This window comes from Poeciliopsis prolifica, unplaced genomic scaffold (assembly GCF_027474105.1).
Source record: "Poeciliopsis prolifica strain line A6 unplaced genomic scaffold, Auburn_PproV2 SCAFFOLD055, whole genome shotgun sequence".
NCBI classification, from domain to species: Eukaryota; Metazoa; Chordata; class Actinopteri; order Cyprinodontiformes; family Poeciliidae; genus Poeciliopsis; species Poeciliopsis prolifica.
This window is the reverse complement of record NW_026562430.1, coordinates 761,934-787,705: the sequence shown is the minus strand read 5'-3', so window position 1 is coordinate 787,705 and position 25,772 is coordinate 761,934. Positions and strand designations below refer to the sequence as shown.

The 25,772-nt window shown below is 41.1% G+C and overlaps 2 protein-coding genes across 6 annotated transcripts; one reads left to right on the top strand and one right to left on the bottom strand.

Moving 5' to 3' along the window:
- Positions 1 to 272: 272 nt before the first annotated feature.
- Positions 273 to 3,951, bottom strand: LOC129379009 (FUN14 domain-containing protein 1). 4 transcript variants are annotated; one of them, XM_055059529.1, is made up of 5 exons: positions 3,828 to 3,951; positions 2,439 to 2,607; positions 1,879 to 1,954; positions 1,455 to 1,589; positions 273 to 1,245 (listed from the first exon to the last, which is right to left on the bottom strand). In XM_055059529.1, exons 1-5 carry the CDS (start codon positions 3,877 to 3,879, stop codon positions 1,168 to 1,170), a joined length of 510 nt encoding a protein of 169 aa, XP_054915504.1. In that variant the 5' UTR covers positions 3,880 to 3,951; the 3' UTR covers positions 273 to 1,167. The 4 variants fall into 4 exon arrangements, with proteins under 4 accessions (XP_054915504.1, XP_054915505.1, XP_054915507.1 ...); XM_055059530.1 differs by having other exon boundaries at positions 1,461 to 1,589; positions 3,828 to 3,947; XM_055059532.1 differs by lacking the exon at positions 3,828 to 3,951 and adding an exon at positions 2,866 to 2,954.
- Positions 3,420 to 25,772, top strand: LOC129379007 (histone demethylase UTY-like). 2 transcript variants are annotated; one of them, XM_055059526.1, is made up of 29 exons: positions 3,420 to 4,142; positions 4,285 to 4,348; positions 9,043 to 9,151; positions 9,502 to 9,551; positions 10,128 to 10,186; positions 10,653 to 10,773; positions 10,860 to 10,914; positions 11,471 to 11,505; positions 12,713 to 12,806; positions 12,901 to 13,027; positions 13,108 to 13,206; positions 13,318 to 13,537; positions 15,409 to 15,546; positions 17,748 to 17,879; positions 17,970 to 18,041; positions 18,458 to 18,559; positions 18,657 to 18,986; positions 19,064 to 19,962; positions 20,850 to 20,979; positions 21,067 to 21,172; positions 21,246 to 21,451; positions 21,535 to 21,596; positions 21,673 to 21,747; positions 22,042 to 22,305; positions 22,385 to 22,572; positions 23,382 to 23,523; positions 23,626 to 23,752; positions 24,108 to 24,278; positions 24,627 to 25,772. In XM_055059526.1, exons 1-29 carry the CDS (start codon positions 3,964 to 3,966, stop codon positions 24,654 to 24,656), a joined length of 4,386 nt encoding a protein of 1,461 aa, XP_054915501.1. In that variant the 5' UTR covers positions 3,420 to 3,963; the 3' UTR covers positions 24,657 to 25,772. The 2 variants fall into 2 exon arrangements, with proteins under 2 accessions (XP_054915501.1, XP_054915502.1); XM_055059527.1 differs by lacking the exon at positions 15,409 to 15,546 and having other exon boundaries at positions 3,421 to 4,142.

The window sequence follows — 25,772 nt, the reverse complement described above, 5'->3', positions numbered from 1 at the left end:
AACTTTATTTCTTGTGTTCAGGTTTAAATCTGTTTTGGGTTCTTTTTGTCATCACTTCATCTTGTCCATCCATCCCCCTATTTTATTTTATCTCCTTTTGTTAGTATCCATAACTTCTAGAATAACACACTACAATGATTTTACTATGTTGATATAGCTTACAAACCTAAAATGAAATACATCAATGCCGAGTTTAACTTGAGACTAGAACTGAACTCTCTGAAGAGGAGCAATGTATTATACGATTTTTCCAAGGTATTTTCTATAGCTCATAATAGTTGTGGGATGAACTTTGAAATAATGTATGAGCATGTTTTTTTTTTCTACTGATCAAATATTTTCTAGTGAGAGCCATATATAAATATCCTGATCAAAGAGCAAACTTTAAGAAAACTGAATTTCAACAAATTCAAGCATATTTATTCCAAAAAGACAGAAATGAAACACAGACAGGCTTATCAAAAACATATCAAATAAAAACAAACAGCAAAAAACACCTGTTGAAGAGTTAGCAACATCTTCAAGAACAAATAATGATATAGCTTATTGCACTTATACAAAAAAGGCAAAAATAAAATTCAACTTAAGAGTAGAGTTTGACTGCTATAAACAACGTAACAACGCTGTTATTCCTACACAGACACTAAGGGACTCACAACCACTACAATAAGAGGCTTATGAGTCAAAGTTGCTGCTTTTGAATAACCAGACACTTTCATTTTGTTTTTGATCTGCAGTCTGGTCATAATTACAGTTCAGCCAATGACCATCCAGTCATTTAAAAAGCATTTTGACCATGTCTTTCGGGGTGAAAATGCACAATTCTTTGAGAAAACGAACTTTTCTAATATTCCCATCAACATAAAAAGGTAAATTCTTGGATTTAGTTGAGTTTAGCCACTCCCAGTGTATGAAATATGTACAGTTCTGGTGAGAATTGAAATATTTACAATGATACCCGCAGTAGTCAGTTTCAGAATCAAAAAGAAAAGAAAAAGCATGAGTGCCACTGTCACAACAGATCATGCTTACATATTTAACAGAACCCTTACTCTCACTTCAATATGTGATAAGTCAGGAGACGCATGGGGCAAAGAGGTAAACTATGGAGATAAATGTAGTGACGAGATTCAAAGTAGGTGGGAGGGTAATGTGTGAGCTGCAGCTTTAGGATGCCAATCCCAAAAAGAAGCCACCAACAAACCCGCTGGACAGGACGATGTTCCTCTTTATAAAATCTGTGGCCTGCAGGAAAAAGAGGCAAAAAAGAAAACTGAATCAGGAAACATTTTGATGTAGCTGTTCTAACCTAACACTAGAGGGCACTGCTTTGTTTCAGATCAACGCCACATGTAATTCTTAATTTAATGATAAACTTAGAAAAGGATAAATAACATCAGCAAGATTGAATTAAAAAAAAGAGGTTATAAAAGAGCAAGCTTTGTTCCAGGTACCTTTACCTCCTCAATGAATGTGTTTATTTCAGGGGCTGCTTTGTTTGCCTTCTTCTTCAGGTGCTTTTTTGCTTTGTTTACGTCCTTCTCCACCTTTTTCCAGTCCACCTGCACGTAACCACTGTGGTTAGCAATCTGCAGGAGGAATAAATCATAACCACATGTTAATCTCAAAGTGGTTAAGCGATTGCTTAAACAGACAAACAAAAAAACAGAACCGATATGAATGCAATTCTGTGGAAGCACCCAGATGGTTCACATTCACCCAGAGGCAGCACAAAGTTTTTTTTTTTCTGCTGTAAGGAGTCGAGCAGTATGCTGTGCAGCTGTCCTCTTCACTTTTCATTTAAGTATTCCAAAGGATGCCGCAGCATTCTTTTATTTATTTTAGGGCAGCATAAATTTATTACTTCCATGCATTTACCTGTAAAAGAAGAAATCCTCCACCAATGGCAGTTGCCGCTATCTTCCCGACTCTTTGGAAAACATAGCCAGCACACCTGGACAGGTTGATAAGATGAGGAGGATTGGTTCTCAAACGGCAAAAGCCAAAACACAGCCCTTTGCAGAAGCAGTCATTTTCTCTGAAAGTCTCCATATTTTGTCATGTGACAATAAGTTTGACTAGATTTTATTAGGATTTGATGTAATAGACCAACATAAAGCAGCTCAAACTTTCTGTTTAGTACAAACTATTTTATTGACATGTAACAATAATAGGCACTGGTTTTAAATACAGAAAAACTACATGTTCTTTCTTATTCAAATTTAAGATTGCATCCTACTTTGTCTATTGCATCAAATTAATACATGTACATAAACTTTTTGTTTTGTTATCTGGATGAATATTACCATTTTCAATTGGCAGAACTTCTTTCAAGGTTTTGTATGTAATTCAGAACATTTAAACTATTATCTTCGACTTAATTGATGGGAAATAACTGCAGAGAGATTCAGTTTTAGTCGATCCATAATGATCCTTACCATCCAGTAACCCCTCCCATCATGATCTGAGTGGCCACGGAATATTTCTCAGCAATCGGGCCGGAGTTGTTCCCAAACACCCGGCTCCACCACTGGTGCCTCCGGGCGTACTCTGTCAGATCCACCACCTCATAGACCTCGTCTTCGCTCTCCGGGTCGTCCTGCCCTGCTGTGTTATTAACCACATGAAATGTATATTTTAGGCTATTACTGACCCTAAACTAAAGTGCTCAGTTCATACGTTTTTTTAACATGAGGAGTAGCTAATATTAGCTAGGTATAAAGCGAATAGCTCGCTGTGTGGTACGGATTTGTTTTCATTGTGTTTGAAAGATATATTCCATTTCCAAGAACTAAGTTTTTATAGAAAAAGAATAAGAAAATCATTTAGAACTGACAGTAAACCCAACATGAACAGTTGCCTAACCTTCTCTGTGGTCCCCCGTCGCCATTTTGGATATACTAGTTATGTCACCGGGATGTTGACAATTCTAAGCCACGCCCATATTATGACAACTTCCTACGTCACGCGGCAAAAAAAAATGCTGTCATTTCATTTATTTACGTTCAGTGGTTTAGAAAATTATCTGCTAATTGCATTGACTGTACTGAACTTTATGAACGAAATAATAATAAGTAAATAGTTATTAAAATGTATTTAATAACGCAGGAAGATATAAACTCAAGACAAAAAGACTCACATTTCCGTAGTGGTTGGTTTAGAAAGCATTAACCCGTGCCCCCTTATAAAAATAATAATAATAAATAAATCACTCGCAAATAAATAAACGGCATGAATGAAAATGCATTTTAAATCAATTGTATATTATACGGCAAAATTTATTTAAGCTTTCCCTTTTAAATAAAGTATATCAGGAACTGCAACCAGTGAAGGTATGATTTATACAAGACACATCCCAGATAACTTGCAAAGGACAAAAATAATGTAAATAATGGTCTCTATATCCATTAAAAATATGATTCTATCAGATGAAAACGTAGAATCACATTTTCAAACACTATCTATCTATCTATCTATCTATCTATCTATCTATCTATCTATCTATCTATCTATCTATCTATCTATCTATCGTAGTGGTATTAATTATTTGCAATTATCAGGGACAAATTTACATTAAATAATAAAAGAATGGTATAGCAGAGAAGTCATATGGTAGGAAATGGGCGCTGCTATTGGATGACATGGGAAGAGAGGGCGGGGCTAGAACGGCGCGTGGGTTCGCTTGGGTTTCACAATTATAACAACTTTATCTTCGCGGCCGAAACGCGTTTTATGGTGAAATACCCACATTTTGGATACTGCACTCAGTTATGTGCATCGCAACAACGGGATAATATTACTTTGTGATGAAAAATGTGAGGAGATACCCGGAGAGCGCTTTTGTGCCCCCCCGACAGGATTTACTACACCGAACAGCATCTTATCATCCTGGGGAAAAGTTTTTGATCATTTTGTTGTCTTCGGCTTCCTTCCTTTGACTCGGCGGAGCACTGCGTTCGTCCCATGCAGTCGTGCGGCGTCTCTGTCGCCGCCGCCGCCTGCGCTGCTGCTCGGAGTCTCGGCTCGGCTTCTTCTGCTGGTGATGAGGGAAAGAAAATGGCGGCGGGAAAAGCGAGTGAAACAGAGGAGGACTTTCCGACACTGACAGCCCAGGAGAGGGAGACTCTGGCCGGGATCGACAGGTCGGGAATATCAACTCCGCGCACTCGCATGAATGCTCAAACACGCAAAATTAATCGCTTTTTCTCCATTGCGTGTTTTAAATGTCCCTGAACCGCCCTGCAAGTGATACTGAGCCGCCTATGTTGTCTTCTTGCTTTGCAGCTCACTGTTTGGATTTCAGAAGCTTCATGAAGATGGCGCCAGAACGAAGGCCCTGTTGATGAAGGTAGCTCGTCTAACTGGATGCATTGCATTATCAAACTGCGTTCATATTCACAGATCTGGTTTAAGAATACAAACACAGTGCAGGGCTTTAAAATTCACTCCTAATCTCTCGGGCTAGGCCGAATGCAAGTGGCCCACTCTGTAGAGAAACCAAGGCCAGTTAGCCGCAGCCCCTCTTTTAGCCAGTTAGCTCAGCTACTCTCATCCGATGAGCGACACTGCACCTGCGGGAACATATTGTGACTACTGGCTGGCTTCTGTTAAGAGCATTCGGTCTTCCGATTTGCCCTGCTAGTTAGCGTTAGCATATGTTAGTTTGAGGCAACCGCCCTTCCAAGGAGCTTATCTGTGTGCACTTGTGCACAGCGTAGTTCTGGTTTTCAGTCCTGCAAGCCTTTAACTTGAATGAGAAGTAAATGTCAGTTGTTTTTAGCTGCATGCCGTAGATTTCCTCCTCTCATAGCACCTAAATAAACTATGATGGGAATAATATAACTACGGCAATTGACGTTGTTTAGTTGTGATTAGCTCGTATCGGACCACCTCCTTCGCGATTTTTGTGTAGCTTGCAGTTGATGGGACGACTACATTAATTTTTATTAAAAACTAGTTTGGATGAGTGCTTTCGTGAAGTAAGTGGGAACAATCTGACCGCCGTTCCAAGTGACGTTAATGGCTGATTGCCTGTCCAAGATGGCGGAACGACACCAATGGCTTTACAACAAATTTTTTTGCGAACGCTTCGCTCCCGACCGTTGACGTGCTGCCTCGCGGTACGTTGGGTTTCCTCCCCGGTCTTGGCGCACTGTGAATGCGTGTCCCACTCGTCGACCAAGATGGTGTCAGGGTCCTTTGTTTACAGTTTATGCATGTGCTTTCACCAGTCTACCTGTACGTAACACAATACAGCAACGCACTGGTGAGTACGAACTCCTCGGATTGTGTGACTGTGTGATAAGTTTGTCCAAAATAGAAAGGTGGAGCTGTTGACAGGTGATAATTTGGGGAGGCCTTCAATGAATCCACTCGCTAGGTGGTCTGGGATACCTACGAGGAAGTGGAACCTCTCCTTTACCTCTATCTGCACAGAAGCAGCAGAAAGGACAAGTGTGCGGTACTAGTGTAGCAATTCTCGCGAGAGATACGAGGCAGCTAATGTGGAGCAAACCCAAAACAAGCAAAATGGATCTTTGGGAGTAATAATAACTATTCCAGTTTAATTGAAAAACGCATTAAAATAAGGTACTTTGGTTGAAATGCAGAGAGAATATGAGTAGTTTCTGGTTATTGAAAAGGAGATCGGGCTTTTTCTGTTGTCGCTCCTAATTTATGGAACAATTTGCCTTTTCAGATTAGATCTGCTAGCAGCCTGGATCATTTTAAATCGCTTCTCAAAACTCATTTTTATTCGTTGGCTTTTAACTGAAGCAATTTTTGATATTCTGTTTTTATCTTGTGCTACTGTCGTTCCTGTGCAGCACTTTGGTGCAGTTTTATACCTGTTTTAAAGTGCTATATAAATAAATTTAACATTGACATTTGTATTACCAGAGTTGACCTGCCTCGCTGTCTAAAAATTGTTCTTTCCTCTTTGATTTGTCTTTCCTTGTCTCCAATCTCTCTTCTTGGTGTCTTTCCTTCCCCATCGCCTTCCTTGCGTTCTTTCTTTGAGCGTCACAATGCTCAAAAACCAGTTTTGCAAATCACATTTTGGTGTATTTTGGACACTTTTCCAAGTATATATTTACTCAACCGTGAACAGTGAATGTTAATTTTGTCTGACAAGCGTGTGATTTTTATGTACATTTTAAAGCATTCCAAAAAGTGAGCCATATAGAATTGATTAGAGATTTTATCAGAGATTTGTTTTTATTGCTCATTAAAAGCGTTGTACAAAATTTATAACGCCTAAGTCGTCAGCGTCATTTTTGAACGCAGGTTGTACTTGAATGCGCATTGAAGCACACCTGCGTCTACATAGTACCGGTGTGGTCACACATCTGCTACTATAATCACTGCGATGGTTTTTGGGGCTGTTTGAATACTACAGGAAGCTTGGTTTGCACTGCAGCCTACTTTTTTTCATATAATGTTTACATTCATTTTGCCTCCATTTCAGATGAGTGATTATGTTGCATGCAGAGTCATCTACAAACCATTTTTCTGTTTAAAAATACTGATATACAGCTTTGATTCAGTCCACCTTTAATCCCCCATCGGTCACAATAGATAAACAAGAAACGGTCTTAAAAGCTTTTTTGTTTGCATATGTTGTTTGCTTTTTAGAGTTGCACAGCGGATGTTGATTTCACTGCATTGTGCGCTTTTAAAACAACACTAAATTCATTTGAATGCTGAGTCAAAAGGCCTTCACAGAAAATTTTAGGTTTAAAATTGTTAAATGAATGTACGGAAACGTCCCTTATTTATTTATTTTTTATGTCATTTTTATTTCTGTCAGATCAGTTTTCACTGCTAGGAAGATTAGATTGAAAAATCCTGTCAAAAAAACCTGCAGCACTTTTTTTTCTTCTTTCAAATTCCATTGAGGGGAAAAAAAAATTAAGAAACTATTTATTGTAAACGTTTCTAATGGGTTGTGGGAACAGTCTTTTTTTTTTTTTTAATTAATGCATTTAAACCACGTTGTCCATTTGTGTTAAACCAAACCCAGTCTGTTGACAAACATAAACACTCACCACTTGACCTTATTGTTTTTCTTTTTTTCAAGACTCCACGCCCACTCAGCGTTTCAGTTTTTGACAGCCCTGTCTGGCGCTTCGCAGTGGTCGGGCCTCTGCACTGTGTGCAGATAAGACTGGGTTCAACGCTGCAGACAGAACTAGGTCACTATCACTAGTGACTTGGTGGCACTGACGCTAACTCACAGTAACTTATAGCTAAACTCTAAGTTGCTAGTCAATTTGTTTTTGTTTGTTTGGAAGAAAATGTCTGGGTTTTCATATGTTATAATTTCCCATCTTGGTACCGGGAAGAACTGGATCAGTTATCTGATTGTGAAAGGGACATATTAACAATATTTCAAATGTTTTTTTTGTTTGTTTGTTTGTTTCTGCTCTTGCTGCATTGAAACACCATCTTCAGGAAGAGTTATTTTATTTGATTACCAGAGTTGTCCAGAAGTCACTGACAAGCTTCAAAAATAATTCCAAAGGAAGTTGGCAATTCAGGTTGCTGGATTCTGGCATTTCAGTGGAAGGTTGTGTGGAAGGAAAATCTTCAAGATTTTTCTTCCACAAGAAAATAATCGTAGCAGCGATTATAAGAAAATATTAATCAATATTGTCTTTGTAATACTTGTGGAAACATAAGCTTCTAAAATATTGTCTGGCTTGTATTTATTTGTGCATAATATTCATAACAATAGTTGAAAACTTATTATTGGAATCCAGATGAAACCAAGAATCGGAATCAGATGTCAATAGTTACAGCGGTTCATGTGTACTGCCAGCAAGAATCATATTTCAGATTCATGCAGCTTTCTTTTATTATTATTTTTTTTTATATTCTTTCTCCTCCATTCCAACTGAATGTGTTTGGTTACATAAGCTTCTGTCAGAAATAGCAGCTTTTTATTTCATAAAGTCAAGCAATCATTCATCTGTGTGAGTCTCCCAAGGTTGTTTCCATTCAAAGTCTAATGGCTTACCTTGACTTTCCCTGCAAAGCATCACATTTTATCACCTTCCATAAAAACAACAGTTTTTTCTTTTTGTTTTAAGTTTGACCTTCTCTCGGGTTCACTTTATTTTTCTTCACATTTGTTAAAAATAAGACGTGAGGCTTCGATTGAATCACAGAGCAATTGTCTGTTTGGGTTTTAAAAAATTCTGCGTTTACGTGATTTATTTGAGAAAAGTAGTTTACTTAATGTTCTTCAGCTGTAATCCAGCTAGAAGTCAATTTCATGTGATTTCCTTTGTAACGCAGAATTAGCTATAATTACGTTGTTTTTGTTTTTTTTCAAAGGCAAACAGATTTTTTTTTGTACCCTAACATGAGGAGATTTTATCAGTTAAGTCTGAAAGTCGCAGGTATAAACAACAATAATGTTTTTTGGGGGTAGCCTAATTTTAGAGAGCCACAACATTAGTGTGCATGTTGCAATAATGTTTTTTTGAGCTATTAAAGAAACTATTAAAGAAATACAGTATTTATTAAATAAAAGCAAGAAAATAAAGTTTCTTAAATGGTCAAACCTGAAAAATATAAATGTATTCTACATTAAACCAGACAAAAAAAATCTTGTAGTTTAAATAATTTGCAACAGAACAGAGTTTTTAGTCTGTTTTATGTATGAAGTGTAGTTCCTCTCTGTTACACAACTTCCCTAATGTTTGCGGCGTTTTCTACTCCCACATATAAACCAAACATCAACTTCACTCATAATTTCAGCCTGTTAATTTTAAATTCAAATGTCAGTTTAAACTTTTGACATTTTCGACATTTCATCCCAACCTTCCTTTATTTAACAAAATGTTTATCACTCATACTTAACCACTGTGCATCAGTTAATTTTGTTGGTAATGGAGTTGGTGACTTTTTATGTAATCAGAAAGAACTCATAAGTCTTTGTTTTTGGTGAAAAGTATGTTTTATAAGCTATTGGAAAACAGCTAATGGCTAAAATTATAACAGGAAGGTTTAACGTGAGTTTATTCCTGGTGTTCCCAGGCTGTCCGCTGCTACGATTCGCTCATCCTGAAAGCCGAGGGGAAAGTGGAGCCTGAGGTCTTCTGCCAGCTTGGCCACTTCAACCTCCTCTTGGAGGATTATCCAAAAGGTGAGCCTTCCTTTCAGTGACTAGAAATATCCTTTTATTCTCAATAATTCACTTCAAATAGTGAAACTTTTGTATGGGATGAATGGATTACATATGTCTTAAACTTCTATTTTGAAAAAAATTGATGATTGTGACTTTCTGCTAATAACAAATACAAATAAAGTGAACAAAAATGGGGTTTCAGCCCAAATGTTTTGCTATATCAGTTGGCCACAAAAAGTTTTTGGGGGAAGAATTAAAAGTTGAGTGGAAGGAAAAAAATCAGGGCATAACAAAAGGTATTTTTTTAAATTATTAACATATATATTTTATTTTTTAAAAATTTTCACACATTTCTCTGTTCATTCCAGCATTATCAGCATACCAGAGGTACTACAGTTTACAATCAGATTACTGGAAGGTAAGGCTGTTTCTTTTTTGTTTTGATTTTTTAAACACTAATTTTCACACACACACATCCACGCCGCTTCCCCGCCTGCGCTCGCTCCTTCACAGGAAGCCGTTCTGGTCTCATTTGGGTAAGATGTCAGCGTGAGATGCGGTTTCAGGTTTCATGTCAGTCATTCCGAGCACCTGGCTGTGAACTTCTGCGGTTTACTAAATGCTAGAAATGAATTAACCGCTTTTTTGTTTGTTTGCTGTAACATACATCTATACATATATCTATTATTTTATTCCTCATTGTGCTGACTGTGATGTGTGTTTGTGTTGTGTGTCTTTGTGCCATTACCAAAGCAAATTTTCCATTTTTTGTACGTTTAATGGACAATAAAGAAGTCAAAAGTCTAATAGGTGAGAAACATGAGGAGGTGACTTCAGTTTTGGTGTTTTGCTACAAGTGACAAAACCTTGTCGTCTGTAGTTTTTCACACCAATTTTAACCTTGTTTCTTTGTCTTTACATTTTTTTGTTCGGGTAGAAATGAAGTGGTAAAGTTGGGTGTTTCAATTTCAAATCATGTCTCCCTCTCATCCAGAATGCTGCGTTTCTGTATGGCCTGGGAATGGTCTACTTCCACTATAACGCCTTTCAGTGGTGAGTCCCATCTGTTTGTCACATTTCTTCAAATTCAACAGCCTTCCTGGTTGGATAAATGCTGCAACATTTACTGTTCATAAATATAGAATTTTGCATTAAGGGCATTAAATCTGTTTCAAATAAACAGTTTCCTCTTTGAGCAAGTATAAAAATTGATCTTGTGTCAGATATTTCTTGCATGCTTTAAACCGTCCCGCTGTTTTTTTTCCCCCCTCATAAATACTTTAGTGTCATAATAATTCAAATTGAACACTTCATGAAACTTGACTGGGAGTAGTTTAAATGACTAAATGTTTTTGGACGAAAGTTGTATTAACCTGGTCAGAATTTACGCCCGCATCAGAAGCTGTTGTCGAGGAAACGCGCTTAGGATTCCGGTCCAGACGGCGCTCCTTCGGGATGCGCTGCAGCGATTTGCTCCGTCGCTCTCTCCTTCCTCATGTCGTCTTGGTTCCTCCTGCAGGGCGATCAAAGCATTCCAGGAGGTGCTGTACATCGATCCAGGATTCTCCCGGGCCAAGGAGATCCACCTCCGCCTGGGCCTCATGTTCAAAGTCAACACAGACTACGAGTCGAGCCTAAAGGTACGCAGAAACCAGAACAGTCTGCTTGTGTTTAATTGAAATCTGACTCATTTCTACCGTTTGGTTCTGGTTTTTGTGTTTTGCAGCATTTTCAGCTGGCTTTGATTGACTCCAACCCTTGCACTTTGTCCAAAGCTGAAAGTAAGCCACCAAGATTTTTATTCACATATATTCTGTGTAAGGTGTTGTACTGTTTAAGTCAAGCCATGACTTAAAATGCAGCTCCACTTTAGCACCCGTTACCTTGACAACGGCAGCATCCCTTTTCTCCCAGATTTTTTTTTTTTTACCCCGTTCCCGTTTGCCTCAGCATGTCCTCCCCTCCTCATCCCCTTCTCTCTCACACACACACACACACACACACACGGAGACAGACAGAAAATATCAAGGGCAGCCCCGATCTCTCCCCGCATCCCCCTCCACCTTCCCCCACTTTCTCTCCTCAACTCCCTCTCTCCCCTCCATCTGCTGAGAGTCACTCAGGCAGTTTAGATCAGACACTGCAGCGCTCCAGACAAAGAGAGGTGCCGCCAGGATCACAGCTACCTATCCGCTCCCGTCGCAGGTTCTCCTGACGCTGCTGCACTACTTTCCAAAGACTTTAGAAGATAAATGAGGATTACTAGCTGATGGGGGGAGGAATGTTCAATTAACTTCTGCCTAACCTGTTTCTTCTCCTTCTTCTGTCCTTTTCCAGTCCAGTTCCACATTGCTCATCTGTATGAGATCCAGGTAAGTTTTTGGCTTTATTTTCGTCTATTTGCTGAACTTGTGCATCCGTTGTCCTTGCTTTCAAGGGTACAGGAATGTGTGTGGGTTTTTTTTATTGTTACTTTTTTTGATTTGTGTGAAGAGCTTCATTCCTATTAGTAATAGAAATGTATATGTGAGCATCTGAATAACGGGGAAAGCCCTGTTTTTCTTGCATCATAAACCAGGCGCTGATGGATGGGGAGATTGGGTAGGTAGGAGGGTTTTTGCGCGCGGGCGGGGAGGAGAAAATTAGCTGATCATCGGGCGTTGCCACGGAAACAGCAAAGTCTGTCTTGCCTTCTTCGGTATGCTGGTGGCGTCTCTGTCTCTATGTGGATTGCAGTGGAGAGGTACAGTAGCGCTGAGCTGGGAGCAGCAGCACGCTGCAGCTTATGTGGTCAGATTCAGCCGCGTGTGTGAGTGTAACACACACCTCAGGTTTCTGTCCCGCTTCATGAAGGTTCACTTGAAAACGTGACTAAATATGAACAAACCACACAAGCTGTCGCTTTAAGAACGGGATATTTTGGGACATTTGTAGCCCCTCAGTGGGTCTCAGTGTGCTGATTCCAGTCGGAGTTCTATCCTTGTGAATGGATTTGGCTTGACAATCTTCTCTGATGTTGCTGGTGCGCTTTTTTTCTCCTTCTCAACTTTCTTTGAATATGCTCTTTGGACAACCGATTTTTTTTTTTTTTTTAAACTCTCATTTTGTCCAATCAGAATATTTCTGACCATTACAAATTCACTAAAAACGTTTCTTTTGACGACTGCAGTCATTCTTGCTTCTTACACACTTTTTTCTTCCATTCAACCTTCTCTAAATATTCTCTGTGGACTGTAAGCTTTTTTGAGCAACTTATTTTTGTTGCTTGCCTTCCTTATGTTCAATCATCATTCTTACGTGGCCACAACTCGAGCAGTTATACATTAGTGACTTCTTTTAACCCCTGCAATTTTTCCTGTTGCTGCTGTATTTTTTTCTTCCATTCAACTTTCTTTGCAATAAGCTTTGGTTTTTTTGTATCCAATCATGATCTAATATGACCATTATATACATTTACACTTTAGGAATGCTTCTTTTAACCAGATCTTGCACATTTTTCTAATATGTTCTTAATTGTAAAAGGTCAAAAAAGACAAATGAAAACTTTCTAATCCGTTTATTCTCAACTGACTATTGCAGAAGAGATTCGGGGCTTCCAAGGAGGCGTACGAGACCCTCCTGCAGACAGAGGACCTCCCTGCTCCAGTGAAGGCCACCACCCTGCAGCAGTTGGGTAAGCTTCTTTGCCTTTTAGTGGTGGAACAAATTGTTTTCAGTTAAGAAACATCTCTGACAGAGTCTAATTTTTATTTTTGGATTCTTCTCAGGCTGGATGCATCACACAGTGGAACAGCTGGGGGACAAAGCCAGCAGGAACAGCTATGCCATCCAGTGTCTGCAGAAATCGGTGGAAGCTGACCCCAACTCCGGACAGTCTTGGTACTTCCTCGGCAGGTACGCTGCATCAAACGGGATTTTTTCATTGAAACTGTTGTCAAGTTCCCTAATGTCTTATTGTTCTCTTCCACCTGCAGGTGCTACGCTAGCATTGGCAAAGTCCAGGATGCCTTCGTCTCTTATCGGCAATCCATAGATAAATCTGAGGCTAGCGCGGATACTTGGTGCTCTATAGGGTAAATGTTTGTTTCTGTGTAGAATAGCAAAGTGTATCAGGGTAGTTTTTGTTTTTATTCTTACATTTAAACTCTTTCTTTTCCTCTCTTTGCGACACGCGCCCCTCTCAGGGTGTTGTACCAGCAGCAGAACCAGCCAATGGACGCCCTGCAGGCCTACATTTGCGCCGTGCAGCTGGACCACAGCCACGCCGCCGCCTGGATGGACCTGGGCACTCTGTACGAGTCCTGCAACCAGCCGCACGACGCCATTAAGTGCTACATCAACGCCACACGCAGCAAAGGCTGCACCAACACCGCCGCGCTAACCCACCGCATCAAATGTCTCCAGGTGGGTGAAAAGAGCAATTAAAGGCAGGGAGACCCCTCCCTACCCCCAATATCTTTGGAAGACGGCTTAAGCTGGATTTTCGTGGAACAATGCAATCCGCCGCCTGCTGATTACTTCTGTGAGAGGCTCTGAGTGCAGTAGGATTCAGGCCAATGCATGCTACTGAAAGAAACAAACCTCATTTTGCCCGGGAGTGAAAGCTTTGGGGTCTTTCAGTGTCTTCTGTACTACCATTTCTTCTCCTTTTTTAAAAAATTTCCTTGTAGGGAAAAATTCTTAAGTATTCTATATAGTATTCCTAGGGAATTGGGTTTAAGATACTATGGGATTCAAAGATTCTCTTCATGCATGACATTCTTACAAACTAAATTCAAGTAAGAGCCCTCTGTCCTTTGCTGCCTTCAAATGCTTCCCCACAAAACCCCTGTAAATTGTTCCGACATACCAACTTCATTTCGAAACTTAAATAGTTGTTCTGGGTTTGGACAATGTTTAAAAACACAATAAAACCATAAAATGAAGCTGTAATTCATATTAAAGCTACGTTTTAATGTCTTGGTTAATTTTGAAAAGTTTGGCAACAGATTTTTTTCTACAGAACAAAAGGAAAACATTAAATGAACTTTAATCTAAACCTGAGGTGATGAATTATGTGATGATTTACATAATTGTGTAGAACAGAGAGGAGCGGTGTTGGGATTTAACAAATCAGGACTCTATAGTGGGATTTAGAAGTTCCCTTCCCCAAGTTCAGCCTGTCTTTTTTTTTTTTTTACCACAGTACAGCCTGGAACCAAAACTTTAAATTGAAGAACAATTTATAAACCAATGGCTTATTTTGAGAAGAGAAAAGTAATTTCAAATCAATCTCCACATGTGAATGAAACAAAAATTTAACTGGCAACTGTTGCCATTGTTGTACATAATAAATTACTTAGCTCAGACACAAAGGGAAAAAAAAACGGTTGCAGCTGAGGCTAATTCGATGGATTTCACAGAAATCTGCACATGGGACACGACTGCTAAAAACTGCTGTGGTATTTTGTTTTCTGAGGAACTTTATGCTCACAAACTGTTGTGGTCCTGCCATGGCATTTGCTTGGATGTTTTTTCTCCTTAAATTCAAATTGATTTAGAAATTTGGGGGATGTGCGGCTTTATAACAGACTGATTTATTCTGACCTATTAAAAACAATAATCATTTTTCCTCCAGAGGTTCCCACGTTTCCTGGATATGATTTTTCCCTTCCCTCAGTTATTGACAAATTAACCCAATAGAGATGCAGATTGTCTTTTATGTTTAATTTATTGAAACCAATGAGCAGAGTTACATTTACATGGGTTTTATTTTGGATTTGAAGGCAGATTCAAAAGAAAAAAAGACTAGATTCTAGCACAGTTTTGTTAAAGACCCTGACAGCTGAGGTACATAAAATATCAGACAGAAAGTTTCCCTCATTTACAATCGGTTGGGGTTATGACAGTCCCTATATCCCATATATTCATCCTTATTTTTGTCCAAAGAGTGTCATTTTTCTTTGAATGTGCATGAAGGAACGTCACATTTCCACCATGTTTGCTAGCGTAATATCATGTCGCATTAAGACAAGCAGCTCGGCTTGTTTTAATTGATCTGTGACTGTTGCTCTGTGTCATTTAAGCACTTTCTTGTGTGGTTAATTCATGATGATGATCCATGCAGCCAGAAATCGTTAAAAAGACCTCTACCTATATATGCCATTGCTCTGATCATTCCTTGTTTTTGAGGTCATCACAACTTTGTCCTTTTTTTTTTATTAAATTTTTTTTAATTCATTTATTTTTTTTTATTTTTATTTTTTGGTTTTTCACGTCGTTTTCCATTCCCCTAGGCTCAGTTGAGTAACCCCCAGCTCAGTAGCCTACAGGGTAAAAGTAAAATGCTCCCTCTTATTGAGGAGGCATGGAGCCTACCAATCCCAGCTGAGCTAACCTCCAGGCAGGGAGGCCTGAGCAGTGCACCGCAGCAGGTGAGAGACCAGATAGAGCAACTCGCACCTTCCACCCCTCCATTGCCCTCCCCTCTACCTCCTCCCCACCCTTCCTCCATCTGCCCAGACACAGAACACACCTGGCAGGTCAGCACAGGCGCCGCCGTGCATATGGATGGATAACGCTTGAGCTCAACGACGCCTACGTCACTAAATTTCTCATTAGAGCGCACGCTTCAAAAGAAGCGAAACATTCGGCACAATGATTTCAGTTTGGAAAGACAAGGTTTCCAGCCAAGTGTTACCCAACCCTGCATCCCCCCTCCCTCCCCTCTCCATCTCTTTTCTGCAGCAGTCACTCGCCTTCACCCATCACGCTCAATTCCAGCAGAATGAAAACCTAACAAAGGCCTTTTTAATCCTTTCCTGTTCGCTTTCTCCTCCTTTTTCAAAATGATTATTAATTTTGGCTTTTGAGCATGCTCCGACGTGATCGGTGAGGCCGTGCTACTGTAGAGGCCTTCCCGTTGACTCTGTCCATCATTCTCCTCTTCCTTTTTCAAGTAGCTGACCTTAGAAGCAACTGCAGCCACTCATAGAGTTCTAGCAACGCCCTCCTCCTTACTGTTTCATTGTCACTTCAGTGTTCGGTATACAATCAGTTGTTCTGTTTGTGCGTGATCATTGTTGTTTTCTTTAGGTTGTATGAGGCCTGAATGAAGTTGTTCCACTCTTTGAGCTTTTTCATATTTGTCCCATTAGAGCCACTTATTTATTGAGGTAAAATCAAATGTGCACAGTTGTAAAGTGGAAGGAAAATGCTATGTGATTTTTTTATTCCACCAGGAAGCAAAAAAAAAAAAAAAAAACTGTCGAGATGGGCAAGGAGAACATTCTTTAGATGTGTTCAAAGTAGGCCTGGTTTGACCACCTTGAGTAAAAAATATGCTTCAACTATTACCAGAAATATTTTAATTGAAATGATAGAAATGCTAAAAACAACAACAAAAAAATATTACATAGTTGCTGCTAATATAATGCTTGTGAATACAGCTGAGCATTTAGTCACTTTTTTCATATTTCGATGTTTATGTATAATTATAATTACGAGAACCTCCTGAATTTTGTTTTAGCAATTTTTATAAAAAGTGCTTATTGGGAATTTTATTGCTGCTATCACTTCTGCTCCATTGAAAGCTAAAGTTAGCTGGCTAGTCCAGTTTCTGAACCATAAATTTCAAAGTAGCTGACTGTTTTTCAGTTAATAACTACAACCAAAAACTGGGTTTGCTAGTTAGCTTGTGGCTAGAAAAACCTTTATACAAAACAACGGTTATTTTGTTTTTATTATGGGAAGTTATTTACTGTTCCCACAAAACCTTGAAGCTGTCTTTTCAAGAACAGACAAAGTACAGAGAAATAAAAACAAAAAAACATGTATTTTCCTTCTACTTTATAATGATCTGCTACTTTGCATTTGTCTTGCATGAAAGTCCCAGTGAAACACGTGGTTGTAATGTGGCCAGAAGGTGAAAAATGTGCAGGGGGTGCGGATACTTTTGCAAGGCGCTGTAGCTCTGCTTTTTCAGTAGCTGTGACTATGGGAATGACCTGAAAATGTTTATATAACTGAGATTTCAGTGGATCTGATGTGGCTTAAGCCTGATGCTTGTTTTAATTTATTTGGACCCAAATATTATTTTTAAGAACTGAAGATTTAACAAAAAAATTGCAGATATTTATAGAAAAAGTACAAACAGTGACCTGTCAGCAGCCACATTTGACTCTTTTAATGAACTATCTAATTTGAGAAGCATCTTCTGATCAGACACAGCAGCTTGTTCCTTGCTATAAATGAAACTTAAAAATTTAGTGACCCAGTGGTGTGGAAAAAAGCAGTAGTGCTTTAATTTCCAGCCAGGATTTATTTATTTATTCCTTTTTTTTTGTTTGTTTTGGATTTTTTTTTTTTTTTGCTTCAAGCTCAAACTCAAAATCACAGCATTGTTTCTCCCCTTCTCTCTTCTTTTCCTTGTTTTCCCCCCCAAATCATCTTATTGCCGCTTTGCGTCTCGATAATAACCACCCATATTTGGGTTTCCACTCTCCCTCCATCTTATTTTTCTATTTCGCTTCGACTTTCTTTTTTTTTTCTTTCTTTCTTCGTCTCCCTCCTTTGCCTCCTCACATTTGTTTTGCTTCACTTTTGCCTGTGGCCCCTTCCATCCCCTTCTCTCCAGGCCTGTAAGCCCAATCACAGCGCAGAGGGAGGGGGCTCGGGTCAGTCTCTACCCCCTCATGCGGGCGCTCTGGGCCAAGCGGAGGACCAGTCGTGCCCGGCCAAGAGGAGAAGAGCCGGCAGTCCTGCCAAGGTAAACACACGACAGCTTTGTGTTCTCCATCCACTGGAAGCATTTGTTGAGTTGGACTCATTGTAAAAAAAGAAAATTTCCCCGCCTCAGAATGACTCATGGCCCAGTAATCCACCACAACAGCCATCACCAAGCTGGTACCTCTCACCACAGAAATTACAGGTTCGTGATCATTTTCTATGACTCAGATTTTCAAACCATATGCAGAAAAAAAACAACCTTGTACATAATTATGAAAAATTTCTGAGATTTTCTTGGAGTTGCACGACGACATGAACCCAAAATATTTTCTGTTTAGATAGAAATAGACAAAAATATATCGCAAAGTGCTGAATCAGAAGTCAAAATCTGCATTCAAATGTTTTGAGTTGTACAGATATTATAAGTACTTCTAAGGGAAATGTTTTGTGTTCAAATATCTAGAATGTTTTCAAAACTGAAGTGGAAAATGTCAGTGAGTGTGGGAAAGACCATTTCCACTTCAGGACGATTGAATTGTTATGATGTCAAGTTGATGTGAAATCCGATGGATCTTCTGATCGTTGAAGCTCAGGCTTTTTCCGCTGCTTGTTTTGTAGATGCTGGAACAGCTGCGCGGTAACCGAGGCAACCTGAAGCCCCATGAGCTGCAGGCGTTGGAGCAGCTGGAGGCTCAGCTTGCAGTAATGCAGCAGCACCAGGTAAATGGTCAAACCACATATTTGGAGGAAAAAAAAATGTCATCCCCATATCTGTGTTGCCAGTTTCACTCAATATCTAAAGTTCTTCCTTTTCCAGATGAGGCAGAATGCATCGGGAGCTCCGATTCGTCCCTCCCTTCCTAACGGCCCCACCGCTAACTCCCTCCCCTCGCCTAATCCCGGCCTCCACCCCACGCGGCCCCACCTGGGCCCACCCCGCCACCTCTGCCCGCCTCAGCCACAGCCGACGGCCAACGGGCCAGTCGGGCGCTCGGACGCCGCGGGCGACGGTCGCAACGACAGCGCTAATAATCAGCCGGGACCCAACGGAGACGTGCCTTACCCGCCAGCCGCTGCAGCACCGCTACCTCACACCTGCACAAGCACGACGCCACAGGACGCGGCGCCGCACCTAAATTCCTCTCAGGTTGGACTTACTGTCTCCCAAAAGCTCTTTAAGAAACTGAACCGCTTGGCTTGAAAATGTAACGCTTTCTGTTTCAGGGGCTTCAGAAGGAGTGTGTTAAACATGCGACAGGCTCAAGCAGTGAGGGGAACCCCTCTCACCCCCAGACTCCCAACTCCACTAGTCACCCCAACAATCAGGTTGGACATTCCAGTAACGCCCCGTCGCCACGACAGCCGACTCACAACCACCTCCCCTCCCCGCCGTCGCTCCCTCACTCCTCTACCTCAGGCGGTGCCGCGTCCACTACCAAAGACGGCGACGCCGCTGGCGCTGCGTCCCACGACGACGGGGGCTCAGACAGTGTGGCGCAAACGTCGCTCCCGCCCGCCGAGAGCGAGAAGGCGCAGGCGGACGGACTGGCCAATCACGTCCGCTCTGAAGAGGGAGACAAGGTGGCGGATGGCGGTGAGAAGCAAAGCCTTAGCGCAGACAATCCAAGGCTGTCCGCCCTCTTGGCGGTGGACAAGGGTCCAGAGGAGAGCGAGGCGCCGTCAGAGGCCACAACATCCGCGGCATCAGGGCTGGAGCCCCAGAAGAAGGTAAACAACATCCACCCAGCCGCTCTGCCCTCTGCCCCTCAGCCGCAGGGCAGCTCGGCCGCCTCCTCCCCCATTTCTGCCATGTCTACCGCCACGCCGTCGCCCAAATCCTCTGAACACACGCAAACAGGGGGCCAGAGCCCCCCCACGACCACCACCGCCACGCCCACCACCGCCACACCCGCCGCTGCCACGTCCACAACCACGCCTGCCATCAACTGCAACAGCAAAGGAGGCATCTCCGAGGACTCTCAAAGCCCGCTTAAGGCCGAGCCTCCCGCCATCACAGGTCTCATAGCAACGCCGCCACACGGACACAACTCGTCCTCATCCTCGTCTTCGTCTTCTTCTATTTCCATCTATCCCAGCTCCACAGATGTGCTGAAGGCCTGCAGGTGAGAACTCAACTGTTGGTGTAAACTTGCTTATTGTTTGCAAAAAACAGGTGAAACATGTAATTCATTGTTGTTTCTTTTGCAAAACCATTCAAGTAAAGCATAATACTGGAATGAATTAGCAGTACAGAATTCACTTTGTATATGTATTAAGGATGCTATTTCAAGAAGCTTCTTGAAAATGCTAAAATTGTTTTCTTTAGGGGGAAAGTTTTGTGCAGCAGTTTTTCTACTTTTGCTTTCTTTTATTTTTTAAGTAAATTACTGTAAAAATACAAAATTATGCAACTTCCACTGCAACCTTTTTGAAAAGCTGCTGCTAACTGAGTAATTTTAGGCTGAAATAATCCATTTCAGTCTAAAAACTGAAATAGAATCTTGATTGCTGATGATCAAGCTGTGTGATATGTTGGCTAAACGTTCAACACATCAGTGTGAGCTTGATATCTTTGCTCCATCAGTAAAAGGCTTTTGATATTGTCACCAAAAACTTACCTCAACATGACAAGTTATGAAACTGTCACCTCAAAAAAAAAAAAAAAAAATCTGTTTAATTTTGGTTTTGAAAAGTGAAAGTTGCCAGAGTAGAAAGCTGCTCTAATTGGATGGAACTGATAATGGAGCAGCTGGTTTGTTTTGAGTATGTCTCCCCCTGGTGGACTCACAGTGGAAGTACAATCTCCACAGGGAATCGGTTATGTAATGGCTCACAGCTGAAGGCCACTGGGTTGTCTTGTTGCCATGCAAACATTGCTCAGTTCAATAGATTCCCTCTAACTGGATCCTCGGAAGATAAAAAAAAAAGTTAAAACTTTCTTATGAGTAAGAATAATTAGATTTTTAAAGCGTGGTTCATCCTCTTTTATTTTTTTCCTGTGTGTTTTCAGAAACCTGGGGAAGAACGGCCTTTCCAACAGCAGCATCCTCCTCGATAAGTGCCCCCCGCCCCGGCTGCCGCCCCCGCCGTTGCCGGCCCTGCCCAAAGACAAGCTCAACCCTCCCACTCCCAGCATCTACGTAAGCAGCTTCTTCTGGATCAAAAAGCGGATAGTTTCTTTATCTTTGTGTGAAAATGTTGAGTCATTATTATTTTTTTTTATCCAGCTGGAGAACAAAAGGGATGCTTTTTTCCCGCCACTACACCAGTTCTGCACAAACCCCTCCAACCCGGTCACCGTCATCAGAGGCCTGGCTGGAGCGCTCAAACTGGGTAAGAACCGCCTTCCTGCTCCCCATTTATTTTCTTCACATTCTTTGCTCACTTCCGTTTCGTTTGCGTCCAGATCTCGGCTTGTTCTCCACCAAGACGCTGGTGGAGGCCAACCCAGAGCACCCAGTGGAGGTCTGGACTCAGCTGCTGCAGCCCGCCGACGAGAACTGGGACCCGAGCGGCACCAAGAAGATGTGGCGCTGCGAGAGCACCCGCGCTCACACCACCATCGCCAAATACGCGCAGTATCAGGCCGCCTCCTTCCAGGAGTCCCTCAGGGTTGGTCCTGCTTTGAAATCAAACTTCTTCGTTAAAGAGTTCAGCAGGGTTTGTAAGATTCTGTTCTAATGGGTTGATTTCAGGAGGAGAATGAAAAGAAGGCACTAAAGGAACCTTTGGACACAGAGCCATCATCTGCAGAGAGGTATTTAAAAACAACTGCATCAAGAAAGAAATGTTTAGTACGCTAAATTTCTAAATGTGTGTTTTTGTTTTTTAAGTGCAACACGAAAAAGAAGAGGGCCCTTAAAACACATCAAGTTTGGAACCAATATTGACGTCTCTGATGAAAGGAAGTGAGTTTGGAGTTTATTTCTATTCCACCACTGAGCATGAGGTCCATTTGTAGACGGGTAAAAAAAAAATGTCCTAGAAAAAACTTCTCAAAAGTCAAAAATTTCCTGGAAAAAAGTTTTAAAAAACAATTGAAACAGGTTTTAACAAATTAAATTTAAAATGTCTGACTCTTTTTTTTTGGGAGAAATGTACTTTTATTCTTTTTACAACAGACCTAAGTCGCTGTACTACATTCTATTCTGATAGCTGAAAACAAACAAGTTTAAATCCTGCTCCACTGCGCCCCCTGTCAGGTGGAAACAGCAGCTGCAGGAGCTCAGCAAGCTGCCGGCCTTTGCGCGGGTGGTGTCTGCAGGCAACCTCCTGAGCCATGTGGGCCACACCATCCTGGGCATGAACACGGTGCAGCTGTACATGAAGGTTCCCGGCAGCAGGATCCCGGGCCACCAAGAGCACAATGACTTCTGCGCCGTCAACATCAACATCGGGCCCGGCGACTGCGAGTGGTTCGCCGTGCCGGAGGCCTACTGGGGCGTGATGAGCAATTTCTGCGAGAAGTGAGACTAGTTTGTCATCTTTGCGCTTTGCTTTGCGTGTTTGTGAATATGTAAATCAAAGCTCTTGGCTTCCCTGTAGGAACAACATCAACTTTTTGATGGGTTCATGGTGGCCCAACCTGGAGGACCTGTACGAGTCGGACGTGCCGGTTTACCGCTTCATCCAACGTCCGGGCGACTTGGTGTGGCTCAACACGGGGACCATCCACTGGGTGCAGGCCATCGGCTGGTGCAACAACATCGGCTGGAACGTCGGACCTCTCACCGGTACGTTTCACCCATATTTGTCAAAGAACGCTTTTAATTTTTTGTTTGAATTTGTTTCTTTTTTGTGTTCCAGTTATTTGAGTGTTTGAACAAATTTCGAGTTAATTTGCTTAAGTTTAAAAACGCTTGTTTTGTTTTCTGTCCCGAAAGAAAATTAAATGTTTCTTCTAAGTAGAGCTGAAACAATTAATGGTGATTAATTGGCTATTTTGAGTGGTTTACATTTACGGTTCAGATTTACTAACCAGGTGATGTTACGATAACGTATTTTAGGCATTAAAATAATTTGTTCCTTATTCAAAAAGGAATTAAATCATTTTGCTATTAAAAGAAATGGCAAACAAAAGTAAACAAAAAGGCTTATATGGTTAACTGAGAAATCTGTTCCATATTAAGATAAAATCCAATTAATCATCAGAATAATCAATTAATTAATTACAAACTAACTGTTAATTGCATCCCTGCTTCAAAGAGTCATCAAGGAGACTATTTGAAGGTAGCCGTCAGTCCTGCAACGATTAACAAGAGGCTTCTGACTGAAGTATGTTGTGTATGACAGACTCCTGAGAGCCAATATGATACCTGGATGATATCAGTTGCTACCTAGCACTGCTAATCCGCCTTATTGGCCTGGTTAAGGTCTCTGTCTGGACGTCAAGGAATATGACCTTTGCTCGTTAATCGAGCTGTTAAATTCTCTCGTACACTTCCATGAAATTTGTGTTTGTAACGTGGCCAAATGTGAAAATGTTCAGGAAGACCTGCTTATGTGTCCTCTTTTAACCCCTCATTTAATCCCCTTCTTTCAGCCCACCAGTACAAGCTGGCCGTGGAGCGGTACGAGTGGAACAAGCTCCAGAGCGTCAAGTCTATGGTTCCCATGGTGCACCTCTCCTGGAACATGGCGCGGAACATCAAAGTGTCCGACCACAAGCTGTTTGAGATGATCAAGTGAGCAGCAGAGCACCTTTTTGAGTTTTTCCCACACGTTTCTTTTTTTGTTTGTTTGTTTTTTCTCTGCTGTGGTGCTAACGCGGCGCGTTCCGGTCGCAGGTACTGCTTGCTGCGGACTTTGAAGCAGTGCCAGTGGGTGAAGGAAGCGTTGACATCGGCCGGGAAGGAGACGGTGCTGAAGCCAAGGACGAGGGACGAGCCGGCGCACTACTGCACTATCTGCGAGGCGAGTGTGAAGCTTTGATTCAGCTTTAAAATATTGCATTACTATTTAAACAAAAAGCCATTTCAGTATAAATCATTCCACACTTAATTATTGCATTGACTAATTTGGTTCAACTGAATTGAAAAACCCTTCTTTGTTTGTTTTGTTTACGCCAATTAGCATCTCGGCTAATGGATTTAATAAGAGCGAAATGCTTTTAGCAGTTTTTCCCAGACAAACGCATTAAATCCTTGCTCTAATTGTTGATTATTATTCTCTCTCTGGCGACACGCCGCATCGTCTGTCCGTCTAGAAAGAAACAACTTCACCTCGCTGGCCTCCGTTTACCGTTAAATTCGGAAATGTGACGTTGCAGGTGGAGGTGTTCAACCTGCTGTTTGTGCGCCGCGAGCACCTGTCCAAGAAGCAGTGCCTGGTCCACTGCCAGGACTGCGCCAGGAAGGGCAGCGCGGCGCTCGACGACTTCATGGTGCTGGAGCAGTACAGGATGGAGGACCTGATGCAGGTCTACGACCAGTTCACACTAGTAAGTGGAGGAAGCCGGTTGGGACATTTCCAGAAAATGACAGGAGCAAAGTGACATTTTGTCATCCAACAAAAAACCAATGAGCATGTTGATCAATGTTTCACCTACTACTAACAAAAAGCAGGTGGGATTTTAGTCTTCATTTGAAGGAACTCAGAGTTTTGGCTGTTTTGCAGTTGTTGTTTTGGAAGTTCCAGATTTGTGGCACATAGAAGCTGAATTCTGCAACAACTAACCATCTTAGTTGTTTACCTGTGTTTCCCATTTTGAATACATTAATTCATTTTAAAAAATCTTTATTATTATAATATGCTAAAGACTACTGACTTGTTTCTGCTCTTCTTCCAGGCCCCTCCTCTTCATTCATCTTCATCTTGACATTAGGCTCTTCCTGTCTTCTTCTTCTTCTTCTGCTCTGGAGCCATGAAGCCCACCTGCAGGACCCCTGTTCTCAGATCAGAAACAACGCCTCCACATACGGACCCATTTCTGATATTCAGGAAAAGCTAAGGCCGTCTCCCCGCCCACCCCAAACCCCACCTCACCTCCACCTCCTCCATCACTGTCGCTTGAGGCTGAGGCGGCCGAGTGTCTGTCTATGCAACCTGTTTGAAGCCAGAAGGGGGCGCCACCTGGCCTGATAACAGGACTTTAAACTTTTCTTTTCCTCCCTCTTCTCCCCTCTCTTCTAAAGACAGTGGTTTCATGTTTTACTGGAGGATTTAATCAAATACGGTCGGGAACATGGAGGCGAGGGATTTTTTTATTATTATTTTTAAAGCGTGGTAAAAATGTTTTTGTAGATACTTGTTAACTGTCGCAACTGGCAACACCCACCGTAAAGACTACTGACTTGACAACCTTTCTCCTGCTGTCTCTCTCTGTCTCCATTTCCTTGTTTTTCTTCTGGTAACAGGATGAAATGTTGGTTTTGATTTGTGGAACTCCTCTCCCTCCCTTCCCTCTTCTAAGGAGCACTAGCCTAACTGGTCTGTTATAATTTAAATTGTTTTATTTGTTTTTTTACAGTAGATAGTTGTTTTAAGACTCTGGACAGCAAAATCTCCCCCAAAAAAATTATAATGTGAAGAGTTGAGGTAAAAAAAATTTCTCTCACTTTTTCTTCTGTTTTGCAGTTTTTTTAAAATGTTTGTCTGATTTTCAAAACTTTCTTTTTTTTAGTTAAAAAATAAACAAAAATAATAGAAAAAAATGTACTAGCCAAGTCACAAAGAAAATGGGTTGCACATAGACTTATGGAAGTTTAATTTGTGATTTTTTTGTTTTTATGTTTCTAATCTTGATGTAAATTTACACTATTTATAAATACATATTTATTGCTTGAAAGTATTTGTTGATGGAATGCTGTTATTTTTTTTTTTCCAGAATACCTGCCATTACATTTGAAGGAGTTTTGTCATTTTAACACAACTCCTCTTACATTTTCTATATATAAATATAAATAAATATATATATATATATAATATAAATAAA